Source organism: Dendrobates tinctorius, unplaced genomic scaffold, assembly GCF_039654945.1.
Source record: "Dendrobates tinctorius isolate UK_male_01 unplaced genomic scaffold, ASM3965494v1 ptg000046l, whole genome shotgun sequence".
NCBI classification, from domain to species: Eukaryota; Metazoa; Chordata; class Amphibia; order Anura; family Dendrobatidae; genus Dendrobates; species Dendrobates tinctorius.
The window spans coordinates 79,821,867-79,841,881 of record NW_027361714.1 but is presented as its reverse complement, the minus strand read 5'-3'; the positions used below and the strand labels follow the sequence as shown (position 1 = coordinate 79,841,881).

Here is a 20,015-nt window from a genome sequence, read left to right as displayed (position 1 = left end):
GCCTCCATCCTTAAAGTTTCTAAGACGCCAGTCCATTACAACAAGGTCAAGCAGCAGACATTGGGGACAACAAAGCTACAGACCGGCAGAGGGCGAAAACGCCTCTCCACTGACCGGGATGACCGTCATTTTTTTCGAATGTCACTCAGCACCTGCAGGATGATATAAAGTGACCTACAAAAGGAATGGCAAATGGCATCTGGGGTGAAGTGTATGGAAAGAACAGTTCGTAATAGGCTCCTAGAGGCAGGGCTCAAGTGATGTCAAGCTAGAAAAAAGCCTTTCATCAATGAGAAGCAAAGGAGCGCCAGGTTGAAGTTTGCCAAAGACCATAAGGATTGGATCATGGAGGACTGTAGTAAGGTAATCTTTTCTGATGAGTCTAATTTTCAGCTTTGCCCAACACCTGGTCATCTAATTGTTAGAGGGAGGCCTGGAGAGGTGTACAAGCCACAATGTCTTGCACCCACTGTGAAATTTGGCAATTTGGGGAGGATCAGTGATGATTTGGGGATGCTTCAGCAAGGCTGAAATTGGGCAGGTTAATCTTTGCGAAGGACATATGAATCAAGCTGCATACAAGGTTATCCTGGAAAAACAGTTGATTCCTTCTGCTCAGGCAATGTTCCCCAACTCTGAGGACTATTCTTTCCAGCAGGACAATGCGCCATGCCACACAGCTAGGTCAATCAATGCGTGGATGAAGGACCACCACATCAAATCCCTGTCATGGCCAGCGCAATCTCCAGACCTGAACCCCATTGAAAACCTCTACAATGTAATCAAGAGGAAGATGGATTGTCAAAAGCCAACAAACAAAGAAGAACTGCTTAATTTTTTGTTCCAGGAGTGGCATAAGGTCACCCAAAAGCAGGCAGTGTGAAATGCTGGTTGAAAGCATGCCAAGACGTATGAAAGCTGTGATTAAAAATCATGGTCATTCCACAAAATATTGATTTCTGAACTCTTCCTGAGTTAAAACATTAGTATTGTTGTTTCTAAATGATAATGATCTTGTTTTCTTAGCATTATTTGACGTCTGCAAGCACGGCATTTTTTTTGTTATTTTGACCATTTCCCATTTTCTGAAAATAAATACAAAATTTAGTGCTTGGAAATTCAAAGACGTTGTCAGTAGTTTATAGAATAAAAGAGCAATCTACATTTTTTTAAATTTGTTTATTAAACCATAAACGGGGTATACAGCATACATACTTGTACATGGTGATAGATACTGTATAAATACATATGTTTCACATAACATTAAATGCAAAGCAAAATGTGTATACCAGTTGCATACAGAATAAAACATGGTGTCAATTGAATTACATTGGCCTTCATATTATTACTCAAGTAATGAAACCTGTTTAACGTATAAATAAAAGTACCTATAACTACAAAAAACAACAACTATTTTGCAGCCTTATTCCATACAATTAGCTATTTATCATGTGACATCTCCACTCTGCAAAGTAAGATGAGAGGAATTCCACCTCTCCCAGATCTTCTCAAATTTACCCGAGCATCCTCTGTTTTGATATAGCGTGTGCTCATATGGGATAATCAAGTTCACTAGATTGATCCAGATCTTAAGCGAGGGACATGAGCCTCCCATCCACCGGAGTGCCAGTACCTTTCGTGCCATAAACAAAGTCTCCCGTATGAAAATCCCAGTATATTGACCCCATGTCTCCTCTTCCTTTACCTCAAACAAACAAACCAGTGGCTCAAGGGGAACACGAACTTGTACCAGGGATGTTAATAATGTCACCTCCTTCCAATATTGTGTGATAATAGAACACTGCCAGATCATGTGGATAAAGTCTGCATCTAATGAATGGCATCTCAAACATTCCGATGACTGGAATCGGCCCATCTTAAAGAGTCGAGTCGAAGTCAGATATGATTAGTTTATGATATATAATTGTATCATTCTGTTGTTGACAGATGGAGATACCCTGGTTGGAGACTCCAGAATTTCTTCCCATTCCTCTCTTTGTGTATCAGGGATGAGTCTCCCCCATTTCCCTTTAACCGAGTTTATGGTGGATTCTGTCCCTACTGACAGCATGTATGTATACAGTGAGGAGATGAGACCCTGGGGACCCTGCGATTTAAGGATTCCTAACAAGGGTAAAGGCGAGATAGCATTGTCTGCACCCACATTTCTCATGTGTGGCTGAAAGGCTGACCTTAATTGTAAATAGCGAAAGAATTGGGATCTCGGAGCATTGCATTAAACCTGTAGTTGTTCAAAAGATAACAGAGTTCCATGATCATGCAGATCACCTATCGTAAAAATATTGTATTGAGTCCAGAATTCGGTAGATGGGTGTTCAGTTAATGCCGGGAGGTAGCCATTATTCCATTAGGACATTTCAGCTATAATATCCCCAAATCCAATCACCTTTTTAATCTGCTTCCACACCGATCTCACCAGGTGAAGAAAGGGTAACAAACGAGGGACATTTATTTTTCTCAATTCCAAAAAACCCAGTGGACATCCAGCACGTGCGGCATGAAGCAGATGATTTTCAGAATTAGGAAGGTGACTACAGGCATCCACCTACTTATAGCTCTGGTCTGTCCAGCCAGATAGTACAGAAAAAAAGTCCGGTAACGCTGCCCCACCCTCCTTTTTAGGCCTTTGCATGGTGGATAGCTTGAGTTTAGGCCCGGTTTTCCCCTATATAAAAGACGTAATCTGGGAGTTCAGACTCGTACAGAAGGATCTGGGCACCACCACAGCACTGTGTTGAAGAGAATAGCTGAGCTTAGGGAGTAATATCATTTTAATTAAGTTGATGTGTCCGGCTACAGACAACGGGAGTTTGCTCCAAATTATGAACTTAACTTTAACCATCTCCAGCAGTGGATGTATATTAAGTTGTAAATCAAGTGTACTGCCTTGAGAAATATGAACTTCCAGATATTTAAAACTGGGTACAATGGGCAAGCAATTTACATTTTACTCAAAAATATACCTATAAAGAGAAAAATCAGACAAACTGAAAATTTTGCAGTGGTCTCTTATTTTTTGCCAGAGCTGTATATAATATAAACACACACACACTCTGGTCCGGTCACTGTCAACGCCACAGCTACAGGTGAACTGCATATGGCTTCACTGGTGCGGTTTTAAGAGCAAAAGGACAGAGCTATTAATTAATATCCTATATATGTCATCCAAAAAGATAGGCAGTGTATATACAAAAATGATACAGAATGGGAACAAAGCAATACGATATATACATTTACATAAAATAAAAAGGAATAATGAAAGAGCGTTATTAAATCTGATGTGACAGGAATGGCTGTTATCTTTATGAAGGGAAACACTTCGATTGAGAAAATGGAACACTCTCACAGTGAATTTATGTCTTCCAGAATGAACAAAGACAGAGACCCTAACTCTGTTTTATTAGCTCAAAGCTACGCCCACATACCTTCTCTTGGTGAGCTTACATGGAGGCTGGTTGAAGGATGTTCTAGGCCCTTCAGGAATCCATGAGATCCCCAGTTTACAGGATATCTTTACCCCTGGGGGTCCCAGGTGGTAAATATTGTCGTCATGTTTCTTTTTGCGATTTTACTTTTACATAGAGATCAAACATGGCCTAGATAGCATGATTCATAGGACCATTATTAATTTGGAGGGGTTCTACTGGCCGTATGGTGATGTGAGTGAATGTTTTATGTTGGTCCCTTCATTACGACGCTGAAAATGTATCTCCCATAATTATTGGATCTATGCAGGCCTCAATATTCATTACTGACCACTGGCTCAAACAGGTCTAAGAAGATGTTTTGAGCAGAGGAAGCTCTGTTCCTAGGAAAGTTAATTCCCCGCCTCTGCATAAATGAGTCTCCGCCTTCTTCCCAGCAAATCTCCCTGGTATAATTCTCTGGTCACTGCAGGAGACCCATACTTCAGCAGAGATTGTATTGTTAGTTCTTTCTCTCTTCCCTAGCTATAGTTAATCCCATATTTCAATGTGAGGGGGACATGTCTGTTCCCTGGAGATGCCCGTATGGATTTAAATTTTTCTCTATGACAATAGGGAACCATGGATATAAGGGGGAAAACTAAGTTTATGAAAAGTAGACTTAAGTAGTTGAATATTTGATGTAAGTCATTCACATTTTTTATAGTTTTTGTAACAAAAAAGCTTTAAATTCTATTATGGTAATTGTTCTCCTACCTATAAGATTTAGAAAAAACTGCATTGTGTGAAATAAAATGTTTAGTATAAAATTACTTTAAATACAATAATTGTAGATATTTGATAAGACTTTTCAGCATGTCCTTACCTTTGTTTGCCTTTGGCCTCAGAAGCTGAATCATCAGTGAATCAATCAGAAACTGAATGGGAGAGGAGTTACTGGAATGAGAACATTTCACCAATTCTGCAGGCTCTGGAGGCAGCACAGCAAAGTAAGCAGGATTTGTAAGCCTTTTACAGCATAGAATATTATTAACCTTTGATAAATGGTTGGTATTTCAGAAAATGTGTAGCTTGGAAAAAATATATGTTTGTTGATGATTGTACTGTTTGTTTTGTTTCTTATCCTTTTATTGTATTATAGAAAGACCCCCGTTACCATTTTTGGTAAGTGCCTCATGTTTTTTTGCGAGAATAAGTGATACATGCTTTTTTCAGCATTTTCTTTGAGACCATTGGAAATATTAAGCATATGTTCACTTTTAGTATTGTACATGGATCTTCCCCTTTACTCCCCCCTCTTATGATTCTTAGTGTTAGAAAGATGAGAAGTGAGGGACGGAATATTGCATAAAGCATATCAATTGTAAACTGAGAGGAAAGTATCCAAGTCTCTAGGAGAGGCAGATCACACAGGTTGTCCTAAATTAGACTGTAGAGAGGGAGAGCAGCACACATGGCAGTCTGCTAGGGGAGGTCTTCTGTGGATATAGGCTCCTACAGGAGCACATGTATTTAGATGTTTGTTTTGGAAAATAATTATGTATGGTATATGAAAGAACAAACATATGCATACACTATGCATCAGTACACTGTGATTAATAAATACACAAAATCGACTATTGCTGTAAATGTTAGAAACGTAAGATACTTAGCATTTTTGACAAAAGTACGCAAAAAAGCAACCAACTACGTCAAGGTGTACCTTTAACCTCTTAAGCCTCTTTGTACGTGAATGACCGAGCCTCGTTTTTAAAATCTGACAAATGTCACTTTACGTGTTAATAACTCGGAATGCTTCAACATATACCAGTGATTCTGAGAACGTTTTTTTTTTGTGACATGATGTAATGCATGTTAGCGCTAAATATTGGTTTGTATGATTTGTGTTTATGAAAATATTGAAAATTTGACAACTTTTAACATTTTTCAACTTTGAATTTGTATGCCATTAAATCAGATAGCTATACCACACAAGTAAATAACATTTCTCACATGTCTACTTTACATCAGCATCATTTTTTAAACATAATTTTTTTTAGGAAGTTAGAAGGGTTAAAATTTTCCATTTGTTCAACATAATTTACACAACCTTATTTTTTTTTAGGGACAATATCACATGTGAAGTGACTTTGAGGGGTTGTATGACATAAAATACCCAAAAGTGACACAATTTTGAAAACTACACCTCTCAAGGTGCTCAAAAACACATTCAAGAAGTATATTAAACCTTCAGGTGCGTCACAGGAATTAAAACCGTGTGGAAGGGAAAAAAATAAAAATGTTTATTTTTCCAACAAAATTGTTGCTTTAGCCCCACATTTTTTATTTTAACAAGGGTAAGAGGACAAAGTGGACCATACAATTTGTTGTGCAATTTCTTTTGAGTACACTGATACTCCATATATGATGAAACAACTGTTTGGGCACACGGCTAGACTTGGAAGGGAAGGAGCACCATTTGACTTTTGGATAGCAAAATTGTCTGGAATAGATAGCAGATGACATGTTGTGTTTGCAGAGCCCCTTATGTGCCTAAACAGTGGAAATCCCCCACAAGTTCTCCTATTTTAGAAGCCACATACCTCAAGAAATGTATCTAGAGGTGTGGTGAACATCTTGAACTCACAGGTGCTTCACGAAATTTTAAAGCATTGAACCATGAAAATTAAAAATTCCATTTTTCCCCCAAAAATTTTGTTTTAGCTCCAAATTTTTCATTTTCACAAAAATAACAGGAGAAAATGGATCATATAATTTGTTGTGCAGTTTCTCTTGAGTAGTAAGATACTCCATATATGGTCAGAAACTTGGGCACACAGCAGGACTTGGAAGGGAAGTAGTGCTATTTGATTTTTTTAGCGCAAAATTGTCTGGAATAGATTGAGGATGCCATGTCACATTTGGAGAGGCATCAAAGTTCCAAAACAGCAGAAACTCCCACAATTTACCCCATTTTGAAAACTACACCTCTTGAAGAAGTCCACTAGGAGTGTAGTGCGCTTTTTAACCCCTTTCTGCCATCCGACGTACTATCCCGTCCACGGTACCCGGGCCCGTATGACCGGGGACGGGATAGTACGTCGGCGCGATCAGCGGCGCCCACGTGGTGAGCGCCGCTGATCGCGGCCGGGTGTCAGCTGATTATCACAGCTGACACCCAGCACAATGTGTCAGGGGCGGTCACGGACCGCCCCCGACACGTTAACCCCTTGCACACCGCGATCAAACACGATCGCGGTGTACCGGGGGTTAAAGGGAAGCATCGGCAGGGAGGGGGCTCCCTCTGTGCTTCCCTGAGCCCCCCACGGCAGCGCAATGTGCAGCGCTGCTGCGGGGGACTCCCTTCCTCCAGGCTCCCGAATCCAAGATGGCGACGGGGGCCTTCGGGGGCCTGCGGAAGCTGGCTTCCTCAGTGCCTGCAAAGCGCAGGCATGAGGAAGCCTTCTGCACTGCCTGTGTCAGATCGCTGATCTGTCACAGTGATCTGTGATGTGACAGATCAGCGATCTGTCACAGGACAGTGATGTCCCACCTGGGACTATTTAATAAAGTAAAAAAAAAAATAAAAGTGTAAAAATAATTAAAAAAAAATCGCCAAATAAATTAGAAAAAAAAAAAAAAATATTCCCCCAATAAATCCATTTTTTGGAAATAATAAAAAAAAAACAATAAAAGTACACATATTAGGTATCGCCGCGTCCGTAACGACCCGCCCTATAAAACTGTCCCATTAGTTAACCCCTTTAGCGAACCCCTTAAAAAAAAAAATAAAAAACGAAGCAAAAAATAATGATTTATTATCATACCGCCAAACAAAAAGTGTAATAACGCGCGATCAAAAAGACGCATATAAATAGCCATGGTACCGCTGAAAACGTCATCTTGTCCCGCAAAAAACGAGCCGCCACACAGCATCATCAGCGAAAAAATAAAAAAGTTATAGCTCGCTGAATAAAGCGATGCAAAAATAATTATTTTTTATATGAAATAGTTTTCATTGCATAAAACCGACAAAAACATAAAAAACGACCTAAATGAGGTATCGCTGTAACCGTACTGACCCGAAGAATAAAACCGCTTTATCAATTTTACCGCACGCGGAACGGTGTAAACGCACCCCCCCAAAAGAAATTCATGAAACGCTGGTTTTTGTTCATTCTGCGTCCCAAAAATCGGAATAAAAAGCGATCAAAAAATTTCACGTGCCCGAAAATGGTACCAATAAAAACGTCAACTCGTCCCGCAAAAAATAAGACCTCACATGACTCGGTGGGTCAAAATACGGAAAAATTATAGCTCTCAATATGTGGTGATGCAAAAACTATTTTTACAATAAAAAGCGTCTTTTAGCGTGCGACAGCCGCCAAACATAAAAACCGCCATAAATAGTAAATCAAACCCCCCGTTATCACCCCCTTAGTTAGGGAAAAATAATAAAATAAAAAAAATGTATTTATTTCCATTTTTCCATTAGGGTTAGGGCTAGGGGTGTGTTGGGGTAGGGTTAGGGTAGGGTTAGGGCTAGGGTTAGGGCTAGGGTTAGGGTTAGGGGCGTGTTGGGGTTCGGGTTGGAGTTAGAATTGGGGGTTTCCACTGTTTGGGCACATCAGGGGCTCTCCAAATGCAACATGGCGTCTGATCTCATTCCAGCCAATTCTGAGTTGAAAAAGTCAAATTGTGCTCCTTCCCTTCCAAGCTCTGCTATGCGCCCAAACAGTGTTTTACCCCCACATGTAGGGTATCAGCCTACTCAGGACAAATTGCAAAACAATTTTTGGGGTCCAATTTCTCCTGTTACCCTTAGGAAAATAAAAAATTGGGGGCAAAAATATCATTTTTGTGGAAAAAAATGATTTTTTTATTTTCACGTCCGAGTGTTATAAACTTCTGTGAAGCACTTGGGGGTTCAAAGTGCTCACCACACATCTAGATAAGTTCCGTGGGGGGTCTAGTGTCCAAAATGGGGTCACTTGTGGGGAGTTTCAATAGTTTAGGTACATCAGGGGCTCTCCAAACGCACATGACACCCGCAGACCATTCCATCAAAGTCTGCATTCCAAAACGTCACTACTTCCCTTCCGAGCCCCGACGTGTGCCCATACAGTAGTTTTCTCCCACATATGGGGTATCAGCATACTCAGGACAAATTGGACAACAACTTTTGGGGTCCAATTTCTCCTGGTACCCTTGGGAAAATTAAAAAAATGGTGACTAAAAGATCATGTTTGTGGAAAAAATACGAATTTTTTATTTTCACGCCCGGGCGTTGTAAACTTCTGTGAAGCACTGGGGGGTTCAAAGTGCTCACCACACATCTAGATAAGTTCCTTGGGGGGTCTAGTATACAAAATGGTGTCATTTGTGGGCGGTTTCCACTGTTTAGGTACATTAGGGGCTCTCCAAAGGCAACATGACACCCGCAGACCATTCCATTAAAGTCTGCATTCCAAAACGTCACTACTTCCCTTCCGAGCCCCGATGTGTGCCCATACAGTAGTTTTCTCCCACATATGGGGTATCAGCATACTCAGGACAAATTGGACAACAACTTTTGGGGTCCAATTTCTCCTGGTACCCTTGGGAAAATAAAAAAATGGTGACTAAAAGATCATGTTTGTGGAAAAAATACGAATTTTTTATTTTCACGCCCGGGTGTTATAAACTTCTGTGAAGCACTGGGGGGGTCAAAGTGCTCACCACACATCTAGATAAGTTCCTTAGGGGGTCTAGTTTCCAATATGGTGTCATTTGTGGGGGGGTTCCACTGTTTTGGTACATCAGGAGTTTTCCAAACGCGACATGGTGTCCGATCTCAATTCCAGCCCAAAACATCAAATGGCGCTGCTTCCCTTCCGAGCTCTGCCATGCGCCCAAATAGTGGTTTACCCCCACATGTGGGGTATCAGCGTACTCAGGACAAATTGCACAATAACTTTTAGGGTCCTGTTACCCTTGGAAAAATAAGAATTGAGGGTGAAAAGATCATTTTTGTGGAAAAAATATGATTTTTTAATTGTATGGCTTTATGTTATAAACTTCTGTGAAGCCCATGGGGGTTCAAAGTTCTCACCACACATCTAGATAAGTTCCTTAGGGGGTCTAGTTTCCAAAATGGTGTCATTTGTGGGGGGTTTCCACTGTTTTGGTACATCAGGGGTTTTCCAAACGCGACATCGTGTCCGATCTCAATTCCAGCCAAAAACGTCAAATGGCGCTGCTTCCCTTCCGAGCTCTGCCATGCGCCCAAATAGTGGTTTACCCCCACATGTGGGGTATCAGCGTACTCAGGACAAATTGCACGATAACTTTTAGGGTCCTGTTACCCTTGGGAAAATAAAAATTGGGGTGAAAAGATCATTTTTGTGGAAAAAATATGATTTTTTAATTGTACCGCTGTACGTTATAAACTTCTGTAAAGCCCTTGTGGGTTCAAAGTTCTCACCACATATCTAGATAAGTTCCTTGGGGGGTCTAGTTTCCAAAATGGGGTCACTTGTAGGGGGTTTCCACTGTTTAGGTACATCAGGGACTCTCCAAACGTGACATGGCGTCCAATCTGAATTCCAGCCAATTTTGCATTGAAAAAGTCAAACGGCGCTCCTTCCATTCTGAGCTCTGCCATGCGCCGAAACAGTGGTTCCCCCCCACATATCAGGTATCTGCGTACTCAGGACAAATTGCACAATAACTTTTGCAGTTCAATTTCTCCTGTTACCCTTGGTAAAATAAAAAAAATTGAACCTGAAGTATTTTTTTTATGAAAAAAAGTTAGATGTTCATTTTTTTTTAAATATTCAAAAAAATTCCTGTGACGCACCTAAAGGGTTAATAAACTTCTTGAATGTGGTTTTGAGCACCTTAAGGGGTGCAGTTTTTAGAATGGTGTCACTTTTGGGTATTTTCTATCATATAGACCCCTCAAAGTGGCTTCAAATGTGATGTGTTCCTAAAAATAAAATGGTGTTGTAAAAATGAGAAATCGCTGGTCAACTTTTAACCCTTATAACTTCCTAACAAAAAAAATTTTGGTTCCAAAATTGTGCTGATGTAAAGTAAATATGTGGGAAATGTTAGTTATCAAGTTTTTTGTGTGCCGTATCTCTGTGATTTAAGGGCATAAAAATTCAAAGTTGGAAAATTGCGAAATTTTCAAAATTTTCGCCAAATTTCCGTTTTTCTCACAAATAAACGCAAGTTATTTGAATGAAATTTTACCACTAACATGAAGTACAATATGTCACGAGAAAGCAATGTCAGAATCACCGGGATCCATGGAAGCGTTCCAGAGTTATGACCTCATAAAGGTACAGTGGTCAGAATTGTAAAAATTGGCCCGGTCATGAACGTGCAAACCACCCTTGGGGGTGAAGGGGTTAATCCACAGGTATTTCACCGGATTTTATAACATTGGGCAGTAAAAATGAAAAGTTACATTTTTTCCACTAAAATATTGTTTTAGTCCCAAGTTTTTTTTTATTTTAAAATGGGCTAATAGGAGAAAATAAACCACAAAATGTCTTGTGTAATGTCTCCTGAGTACTACAGTGCCCCATATGTGGTCAAAACTACTTTCTAGGCACATTACAAAGCGACGGGAAGGAGTAACGTATCGGAGAGAAGATTTACCTGGAATGGTTTGAAGATGCCATGTCACATTAGCAAAAACTGAGGTGTCAGAACATCGGGACCTCCCATGAGTGACCCCATTTTACAAACTACATCTCTTAATGAAATCATCTAGCAGTGCAGTGAGATTATTGACACCATATGTGTTTCACAAAATTTTTATACCTTTTGAATGGTGAAGTAAAAAATTTAAATTTTTACCACTATAATGTTGTTTTAGCCCCAGATTTTAAATTTTCAGAAGGGAAAAGCACCAGCACTACAATGCATGAGACTTGTCAGATTACATAGGCAGATGGCATATTAGACCTTGCCTACAACTGGATCTAACAGACCACCTCTGGGTGCCATGACAACCATCGCCTCCCCTTAATTTCAGTGCAGGGTTGCCAATAGGGGTGAGAAAAGAAGCCCACTCCCTTTCAGAACCTTCAAAATGTGATTTCTATCGATTGTGACAATTCGAGGGTTAAACAGTCATAACAGTGCAGGCAGCGGCCCTGTTACCGCAGGAGCTCGGCTTTCAGCTACGCCAATTTCTGGGCAGTGATCGTGCTGATATTTCATTTTGACTGACAGATCAGAGTGATCAGAGAACGGAGACCACTGAAATGAGGCCTCGAAGCTCTACCCATGTCGGTCAGCTGTCGGTGACTGCTGTTGGCACGGAACTGTCACTGTGTGTACTCACAGTGAGACCATAAAGTCATGGCTGTTATAGTACGTCATAATGCGGGAACTGACACCTGCTCATGACCTACTTTACCCGTCATCCGGCGTTAAGGGAATAATATGGATGGTCCCTACCACTAATGTCCTACCGCTCCTTGTGCAAGCCCAGTCCTCACCCGAATAAAGAAGTGAAAGAAAGCCAGGCATAGCTCGCAATTAAACCTTGTCTGGGATGTGAAGATAAGGGTGCTGAGCCCTGGACACAACTACACCCCCCAAGATATACAGCAAAAAAACTAGGACACTCACACCTTTAGTATTAAATTAATGTACAGGTGCACAAATACACTCTGGTCAATTTACAAATATAATAAACATATACATACAAAATGCATTAGCAGCTCACTGCAATTAATGAATACATGAACTTCACTATTGCTGTAAATGTTAAAAACGTAAGATACTTAGTGTGCTGGCACATCGTGTATATATATGTTTCTATACTGGCCATATAGTGTATATGTACACCTGTACATTCATTTAATACTAAGTGTGTGGGCCATATTTTTTTTTTATTATTTTGTAGTGTGCATTGGGTGCCGCCTTTGGGGCTCAACACCCTTATTTACACATCCTTCCCAGACAAGGTTTTAATTGCGAACCATGTCTGGTTCTCTTTCACTTCCCCGTTCACATTTATAGCAATAGTGGAGTTCATGTATTCAATAATTGCAGTGTGCATTGTGTATGTACATGTTTATATATTTGTATATTAGCCATATAGCAAGTTAATACTACAGATGCACGGGTACTACTCTTTTTCTTTTTTTTTGTAGTATATAATAGTCAGAGCAAGTCAGAATTTTATTTCTGTCTGATACATTGGTGAATCCAATAATAAAGAAATTGGGACATAGTCCATCTTATGATGTATGTACAGCTCTATATATCAAATTGGAGGCATATGGTACATGCACATGAATATAAAAGCTATTATGGTTCAAAACAGACCATGTGCATGAGACTTTGTGATCTCAGTCTCTTACAGGAAAAAAATCCCCAAAATATTGCTTGTAGCATTATAAATGACCGCTGATTAATATTTGCTGCTCAGCAGTTATTTCTAAGCCTGCTAAGAAAGGCAGACGAGATTTAATATGTGCAGAGAACAATCGGTAATAGATCAATCAGTGTGTACAGGCTGCCAATTTTTTCAACAACACAGAACCATGTGCGGGGGGAGAACAATGAACTTTTAGGCCATCAAAAATATGATTTCATCAGACAGATGAGCCTTTGAAGGGAACCTGTTATGCCCCCAAACACTATTAATCTGCAGATATGGGGTTAATCTGTAGGTTAATAGCTTTCTAAGGCCGGAACTAGCAGCCCTAGTATGTTCACTGCGACCCAAGCGCTGCCTTCTATTGAACGCAGGTAAATCTGTATGTGTTCATTGAACTATGCAGATTTACCTCATTCTATACCTTTCTATTGACATGCTGCAGTCTTGAGAGATGCGCCACATGTCAGTCTCTGCGGGTTATCCGTAGGTGAGTTAGGAACGCGTAGTGGACATGGGATTTCTAGGAATGCCACCCACTGTGCTGTCACAACTGGCCACTGCAGGTTTGTTGCTGCAGAAATATGCAGTGTCAAACCCGCAGCAGTTCCTGATAGTGGGCACGTACTCTAAAGCTACCCAGCCACTACAGCTCTCCGTTACGGAGTCGTGCCAGAGGCCTCAGCATATCAGTGCTTTAGTGAATGTGCCAGGTGCTTACAGCTTCCACTCACCGTTTATTGAGCGGTGACTGAAGCCACGCCTCTACGACTGAAAGCCGGAGGCCGTCGGGTGGAATAAAGTCGTTTCCTTTCAGTAGCCATGCTTTAATTTCTGCTGCCACACAGATAAAGAGCACTATTAACCTGCAGATTAACCCCATACCTGCAGGTTAATGGCATTTGGGAACATGACAGGTTCATTTCAACCCTTTTGTTGGGCAATCGGCAGTCTGTTTACATTGCATTATTTTGGGGAAACGAGATTTCCCAGAAAAGTTTTGTCTCTATAATCGTGTAATGTAAATGCACCTTTCACCTGCCATCCAGCTTTAGCAGTGGAAATGTGTCTGTAAGTATGCACAATTACATAGGTTCACTTAAAATTCATATTCAACACATAACTTGAGAGCAATGAGAACAAGAAGTACTGTCATAGGGAGCAAAAGCTACTGCCAGGCTGTGGGCCTGTTACTTACAATACTGTTAACTCTGCTCAAAAGGAAGATGTGAATATGTTTATACATTTAAATATGTTTCTGAATTTCTCTAATAAAACATATTTTATTATTGTGATCTCAGAAGTAAAAGGGAACTTGTCAGCAGATTCAAGCTGCTCCAATCACAGATAGAATGAATCAGAGACCAGCTTCATTATTGCAGATATACAGCTCTGGCAAAAATTAAGAGACCACTGCACAGTTTTATAAAAATCAGCTTCTCTACATGTCTGACCGCCATTCTATTCCAGTGTCAGTTGAATTCCAACCAGAGCACACCTCATTCTACTTAATGTGCTTCTGATTAGGTGATCACCTGAGCCAAATTTTATTTAAGAAAGGAAAGTATAAAAAACCCTGCAGTGGTGTTCACAATCCTCTTGCAATTAGGACAAGCTGGATGGCAAAACAAGTGCTAGTAATATCCCAAAAGTAATAGGAATGAAAAAATAACTTTTAACCATGCCAATGGAGTTTTAAAGAAAAGTCTTGAGTGAGGAAAAGAAGGGCTCAATTCTGGCTTTACTAGCAGAGGGATACAGTGAGCGTCATGTTGCTTCCATCCTTAAAATCTCTAAGGTGGCAGTCCATTACAACAAGGTCAAGCCGCAGACATTGGGAACAAAAAAGCTACAGACCTGCAGAGGGCGAAAACGCCTCTCCACTGACCGGGATGACCATCATCTTATTCGAATGTCACTCAGCAACCGCAGGATGACATCAAGTGACCTACAAAAGGAATGGAAAATGGCAGCTGGGGTGAAGTGCATGGCAAGAACAGTTCGTAACAGGCTCCTAGAGGCAGTGCTCAAGTCATGTAAAGGTAGATAAAAAGCCTTTCATCAATGAGAAGCAAAGGAGAGCCAGGCTGAAGTTTGCCAAAGACCATGAGGATTGGACCATAGAGGACTGGAGTAAGGTAATCTTCTCTGATGAGTCTAATGTTCAGCTTTGCCCAACACCTGGTCATCTAATGGTTAGACGGATACCTGGAGAGACGTAGAAGCCACAGTGTCTTGCACCCACTGTGAAATTTGGTGGAGGATCAGTGATGATCTGGGGATGCTTCAGCAAGACTAGAATTGGGCAGGTTAATCTTTGCGAGGGACATATGAATCAAGCCGCATACAAGGTTATCCTGGAAAAACAGTTGATTCCTTCTGCTCAGGCAATGTTCCCCAACTCTGAAGACTGTTTTTTCCAGCAGGACAATGCGCCATGCCACACAGCTAGGTCAGTCAGTGTATGGATGAAGGACCACCACATCAAATTCCTGTCATGGCCAGCCCCATCTCCAGACCTGAACCCCATTGAAAACCCCTGGAATGTAATCAAGAGGAAGATGGATAGTCACAAGCCATCAAACGAAGAACTGCTTAAATTTTTGTACCAGGAGTGGCATAAGGTCACCCAAAAGCAGTGTGAAAGACTGGTGGAAAGCATGCCAAGAAGCATGAAAGCTGTGATTTAAAAATCATGGTTATTCCACAAAATATGGATTTCTGAACTCTTCCTGAGTTAAAACATTAGTATTGTTGTTTCTAAATGATTATGAACTTGTTTTCTTAACATTATTTGAGGTCTGCAAGCACTGCATTTTTTTGTTATTTTGACCATTTCTCATTTTCTGAAAATAAAAACAAAGTTTAGTGCTTGGAAATTTGAAGACATGTTGTCAGTAGTTTGTAGACTAAAAGAGCAATTTACATTTTACTCAAAAATATACCTATAAAGAGAAAAATCAGACAAACTGAAAATTTTGCAGTGGTCTCTTAATTTTTGCCAGAGCTGTATAAGTCTTAGGGTGCAGTCAGACGGCCTTATAAATCGGGCCAAAATCATAACGCAGTGCAAGGACTGACGGACATGTCTCCAGACCTAAGCGTGGCCTATGCAGCTGTCATGCTTGGGTCAGGAGAGCCGCTGGCCAGTCTGTGCACTGTGTTCTGATCTTGGTCCAGTTTATGCGGCCATCTGACTGCGTCCTTACTCTGAAACACTGCGGCCTTTCAGAAGAAGCATACTTTGTCACCTGTCAGGGATAAGGTGACTGTAATAAGAGGTATGTCCCCACCTGCTTCTTCCTTCTCACACAGACCAAGACTGACAGCTGTCTCCCTGTGTGCGTATATAGGGAGGGATCTGTCAGACTAGCTGAGTGGTGCAGAGACCTTTCTCTGTGAGTGGTCATCATAATCGTCTCGTCCTCGGCCAGCATTGTAAAATTTGTTGTCTCTGAAATCTTGTAACGCTTCAGATTAAATCAGTAAAGGAGCCAGTCTCTGATTCAGGCTGGCTGTGGTTTAGGTAGAAGGAATCAGCTGTCAGGTTCCCTTTAAATCTGCAAGTTCCCTGCAAAAAGAGCGTAGGAGGAACTAGTCATAAGGAAGTGTTTTTTCACAAAAGACCTGAAACTTCAAGTAAGTTATATTAAAAAGAAGTCTCATTTTAACAGTATTACCAGCCTAACTAAACTCTGTCAACATCTCTTTTTTAGAAAATTATGAAATAAATAAAAAAATAGACTTAAATTGTGCGGAACTTTTAATATCTATATACCACAATAACCACTTATGCATCAGCAGAAAAACCTTTGTTTGAAACATTTTTACTGTATTTTATTGTGAAAGTTGGGAAAATCATTGGCAAAGCTGCAACAATTATATGAGAAAACCACGTTCCGTGCCATTTAAACAATATTTTGGCTGCATTGTGTAAAGAAACATTTCCAAATTTTTACATTCTCATGTTTTGAAATTGATATCCTGAGTTAGATGGCATGAAAATAAACACGTTTGCAATTAACTTGCTTTATCTATTTGCTGTTGTTCTTCCACTGTCTTGCATTGTTTACATCTTGCTGCCATGGAGATTGACCAGCAAAACCTGGCCAATCTTGTGTATTAGCTACATTCCTGGATCAGGAGTTAAATTGGTTGTCCCTTTTTCAGAAAATCTTCATCCCTTGACGCAGTTGTTATTTAAAAAAAATGAACTGAACTTTACTTATTGACCCCGGGGCCAAAGCTGAGTCTCTGGCGCTGCTCCCAATGTCCAGTATTGGCTGCGGTGCTGATCTTATGTTGACAGCATGTTAGCCAATCGGTGAGTTTAGTGGCTCTGAGAGGGGTGTTTCTTCCAGGCAATGCCACCGAGTTTACTGATTGGCTGCCATGCTGTTGATATGAAGCGTGTGTGGCGCCCCCAGGAGTATGGTCGCCAGACTGGCATTGCCTTCCTCCAGGGAGGGTGATGTCTGGCTTGGAAACAATGAAGGGTTTCTCTGACAGTTAATCTCTACATACAACACAGTTCCCACTCCAGGCCAGCAGAGGGAGCTCTGAACCAGAATTGGGGGAGGAGTGCTCTCTGAGGGCCAGGAAGGGAAATTAGGAGTTAGTGTGAGGAGGGCAACGAGTGTAGACGTGCGGAGAGAAGCTGGAGGTTGAGCTGAGGATAGAGAGCTCCCTCCCAGTGATAGCGCATGATCTGGAGTCTGGTCTCCACGGTTGTAAGGATACTGAAGGTCCTGCAACAGAAACCAGAGGAATAGGAAGCTGTAAATGCTCTATTCCCAACTAAGACTCGGAGGCACAACAGAGAAGGGTGAGCCACGAGAGATAGAAGGCTACAGCTGTCTGCCATACGAGGTAGATCCAAAAGGGAAGAAGAAGGAGGAACGTCAGTGTAACACTGTACTGCATGTACCTCAAGTAAGCGCTAGAGAGGAGACTACACAACCCATCTGACAGAGAGATTCCTAAGTCGCTTCCAGGCTAATCATCTCCTGTGCCACCTGTAATCTGGACCCTGGACTGCACTTACAAGTAAAGGTAAAGAAACTACGTTCCGCTGTGTACTTGCCTTCTTCCTGCAACTTCTTCAGCACTGCTACATCTCTGTGCCAGACACTGCACCCTCTTCCCCAACACCTATCTACACTGCCCTGGGACCAATAGCCCTGCCTGTGGAGGGCTACAACATCTTTGCTGTACTACACCATCTGTCCCAGAGGATCTGTCCGCAGCATCGGCTTAACACCTTCATTGCCGAACACCACAGGTGGCATCACGAATCACTCATAAACTTTATTTCACCACTCAAACCCCTTTATACATGGGCGCCCAGGGCCACGGACCGGGTCACCGCTGCTATGACATTCCCCTCTGAAGGACCAGCCCGGTACCGAGTATCCCACAGCCCTGGGAGGGCGACCCACATGATACGAGAGTTGTCCCAGGTTCAAGATGGATATCTTCTATTTTGGTCAAAAAAATCAGTTGTGTCCCTAATATAAGAGGATAGGGCTGTCACAAAGGGGCGGAGGACATAATCAAGATAAATAATCGAATTTTGGCAGAGGGTGTATATGCCGGCAAAAATTGGACGACCTTTTAAAGGGGTGAACCCTTTGTACACTTTGGGCAAAGAATTTGAGTTGTGATTATAGGATCCTTAGGGAACATGAAGTCGAACTCGTCTTTCGATATCAGAAAGTCGTTAAATGCTTTAGTGAGAATGTTTGAGAAGGTGCATGAATATTCAGATGTAGGATCCCCTTCTCAAAATCTCTTGTGGTGTCATCTGAGAGAATAGAGTAGCATATATCCAGATACTTACTTGTATCCAAAATCACCACATTTCCCTCCTTATCTGATTGTTTAATTACAATATTACTATTATTATCCAGGTAACGTAAGGCTTCAGTCTCCGTAATTGACACATTAGGTTCAAATGACCTTTGGGGTTAATCTACCTAATTTATTTGGTCACTGGTTTGAAGAAAATCTTTATTCTGCTGTACATTCCCAGTGGAGGCGTCTTGGTACTCTTAGCCTTAAGATCAGAGAAAGGACCTTCACCCATCCGTCTGTTGTCCTCCTCAGAGAGTTTATCCAGAAGTCTCACATCTGCTACAGAGTCTAGGGGAATACCAAGCTGTTAACATTTTATTTTTCCCTGACTGTTTTGTCAAAGAGCTACGTTTTTGAAAAATATCACTTCTTTCAGCATTTTTCACCCATTGAAAGCAATGGGTAGAGCAAAAAATGCTACAAAAAATGCAGGTATCAGGTTTTGCTGCATTTTTGGTGCCAAAACCTGATAAAGTTGAATCAGATTATTTTTTTATGCACAAGAGACAAATATACCCTAAAAAATGCAGCAATAAATACACAGCAAAAACTAATCAAGGCTTGCTGTAAAAACTAAGTAAAACCTGCTTTTTTGTAAGCAGCTTAAATGTAACTTTGCATAAAAAAAGCAGCAAAAACGCAACATATGGACATAGACTTAGGCTAGGTTCACATTGCGTTTAACCAGCCCATTCAACGCATAGCGTTGACGGGCTGGTTAAGCGGTATAGCATAACGCGATTGTGATCGCTGATGATTCATCAGCGCTAGCGGTGACGGAGCGTCAGACGCTGCAGCCCGCGTCCGAGGCTCCGTCACTGATTGATGGCACATCGTGAACGCGTGCTACTTTACGGCATGCGTTGCGATGCACCCGACAATGGAGGGCAATGGCAGCGTTAACGGACTGCGTTACACCGCGTTGTGCCGCGGTGTAACGCAATCCATCTAACGGACTGCCTAAACGCAGTATGAACCCAGCCTTAGGATTGTCTTCTAAAAAGGAGCATGCTCTCTTTTCCTTGAAATCAAGCAGATCTCTAATAAAACATTTGATTTCTATCTTTTAGAGCAATTTGATATCTTTCAATTGCTTTTTTAAGTGTGATTTCTCTATTTGTGAAGTCAGGATCGGACATACTGTATATTTTAATGCCTCAACTATAAGTTCTTGTAGTTTTTTAGATGTATTCTCTAAGGTGACCCTCTCCTCCTCTAATAAAATATTCATAAATCGAATAGATGATTGAATAGATTATTTTTCCCACTTTAATAGTAAAGTAGTTGACCTAGATCTCAAAGGCGAGACTATTAGGATCCTTAGTCCCCTTGGCACAATATTTTGTTTTACGTAG

General features: G+C 41.1%; 1 protein-coding gene across 5 annotated transcripts in view; it reads left to right on the top strand.

The window, feature by feature from the left end:
- Positions 1-20,015, top strand: part of ARMC2 (armadillo repeat containing 2) — a 286,378-nt gene that overhangs the window by 170,800 nt on the left and 95,563 nt on the right. For 4 of the 5 annotated variants that reach the window (XM_073576046.1, XM_073576045.1, XM_073576048.1 and 1 more), the window contains one exon: positions 4,334-4,435. In XM_073576046.1, coding sequence (XP_073432147.1) covers positions 4,334-4,435 — 102 coding nt within the window. The remainder of the gene's footprint in view (positions 1-4,333; positions 4,436-20,015) is intronic. The other variant, XM_073576050.1, reaches the window with a different exon arrangement.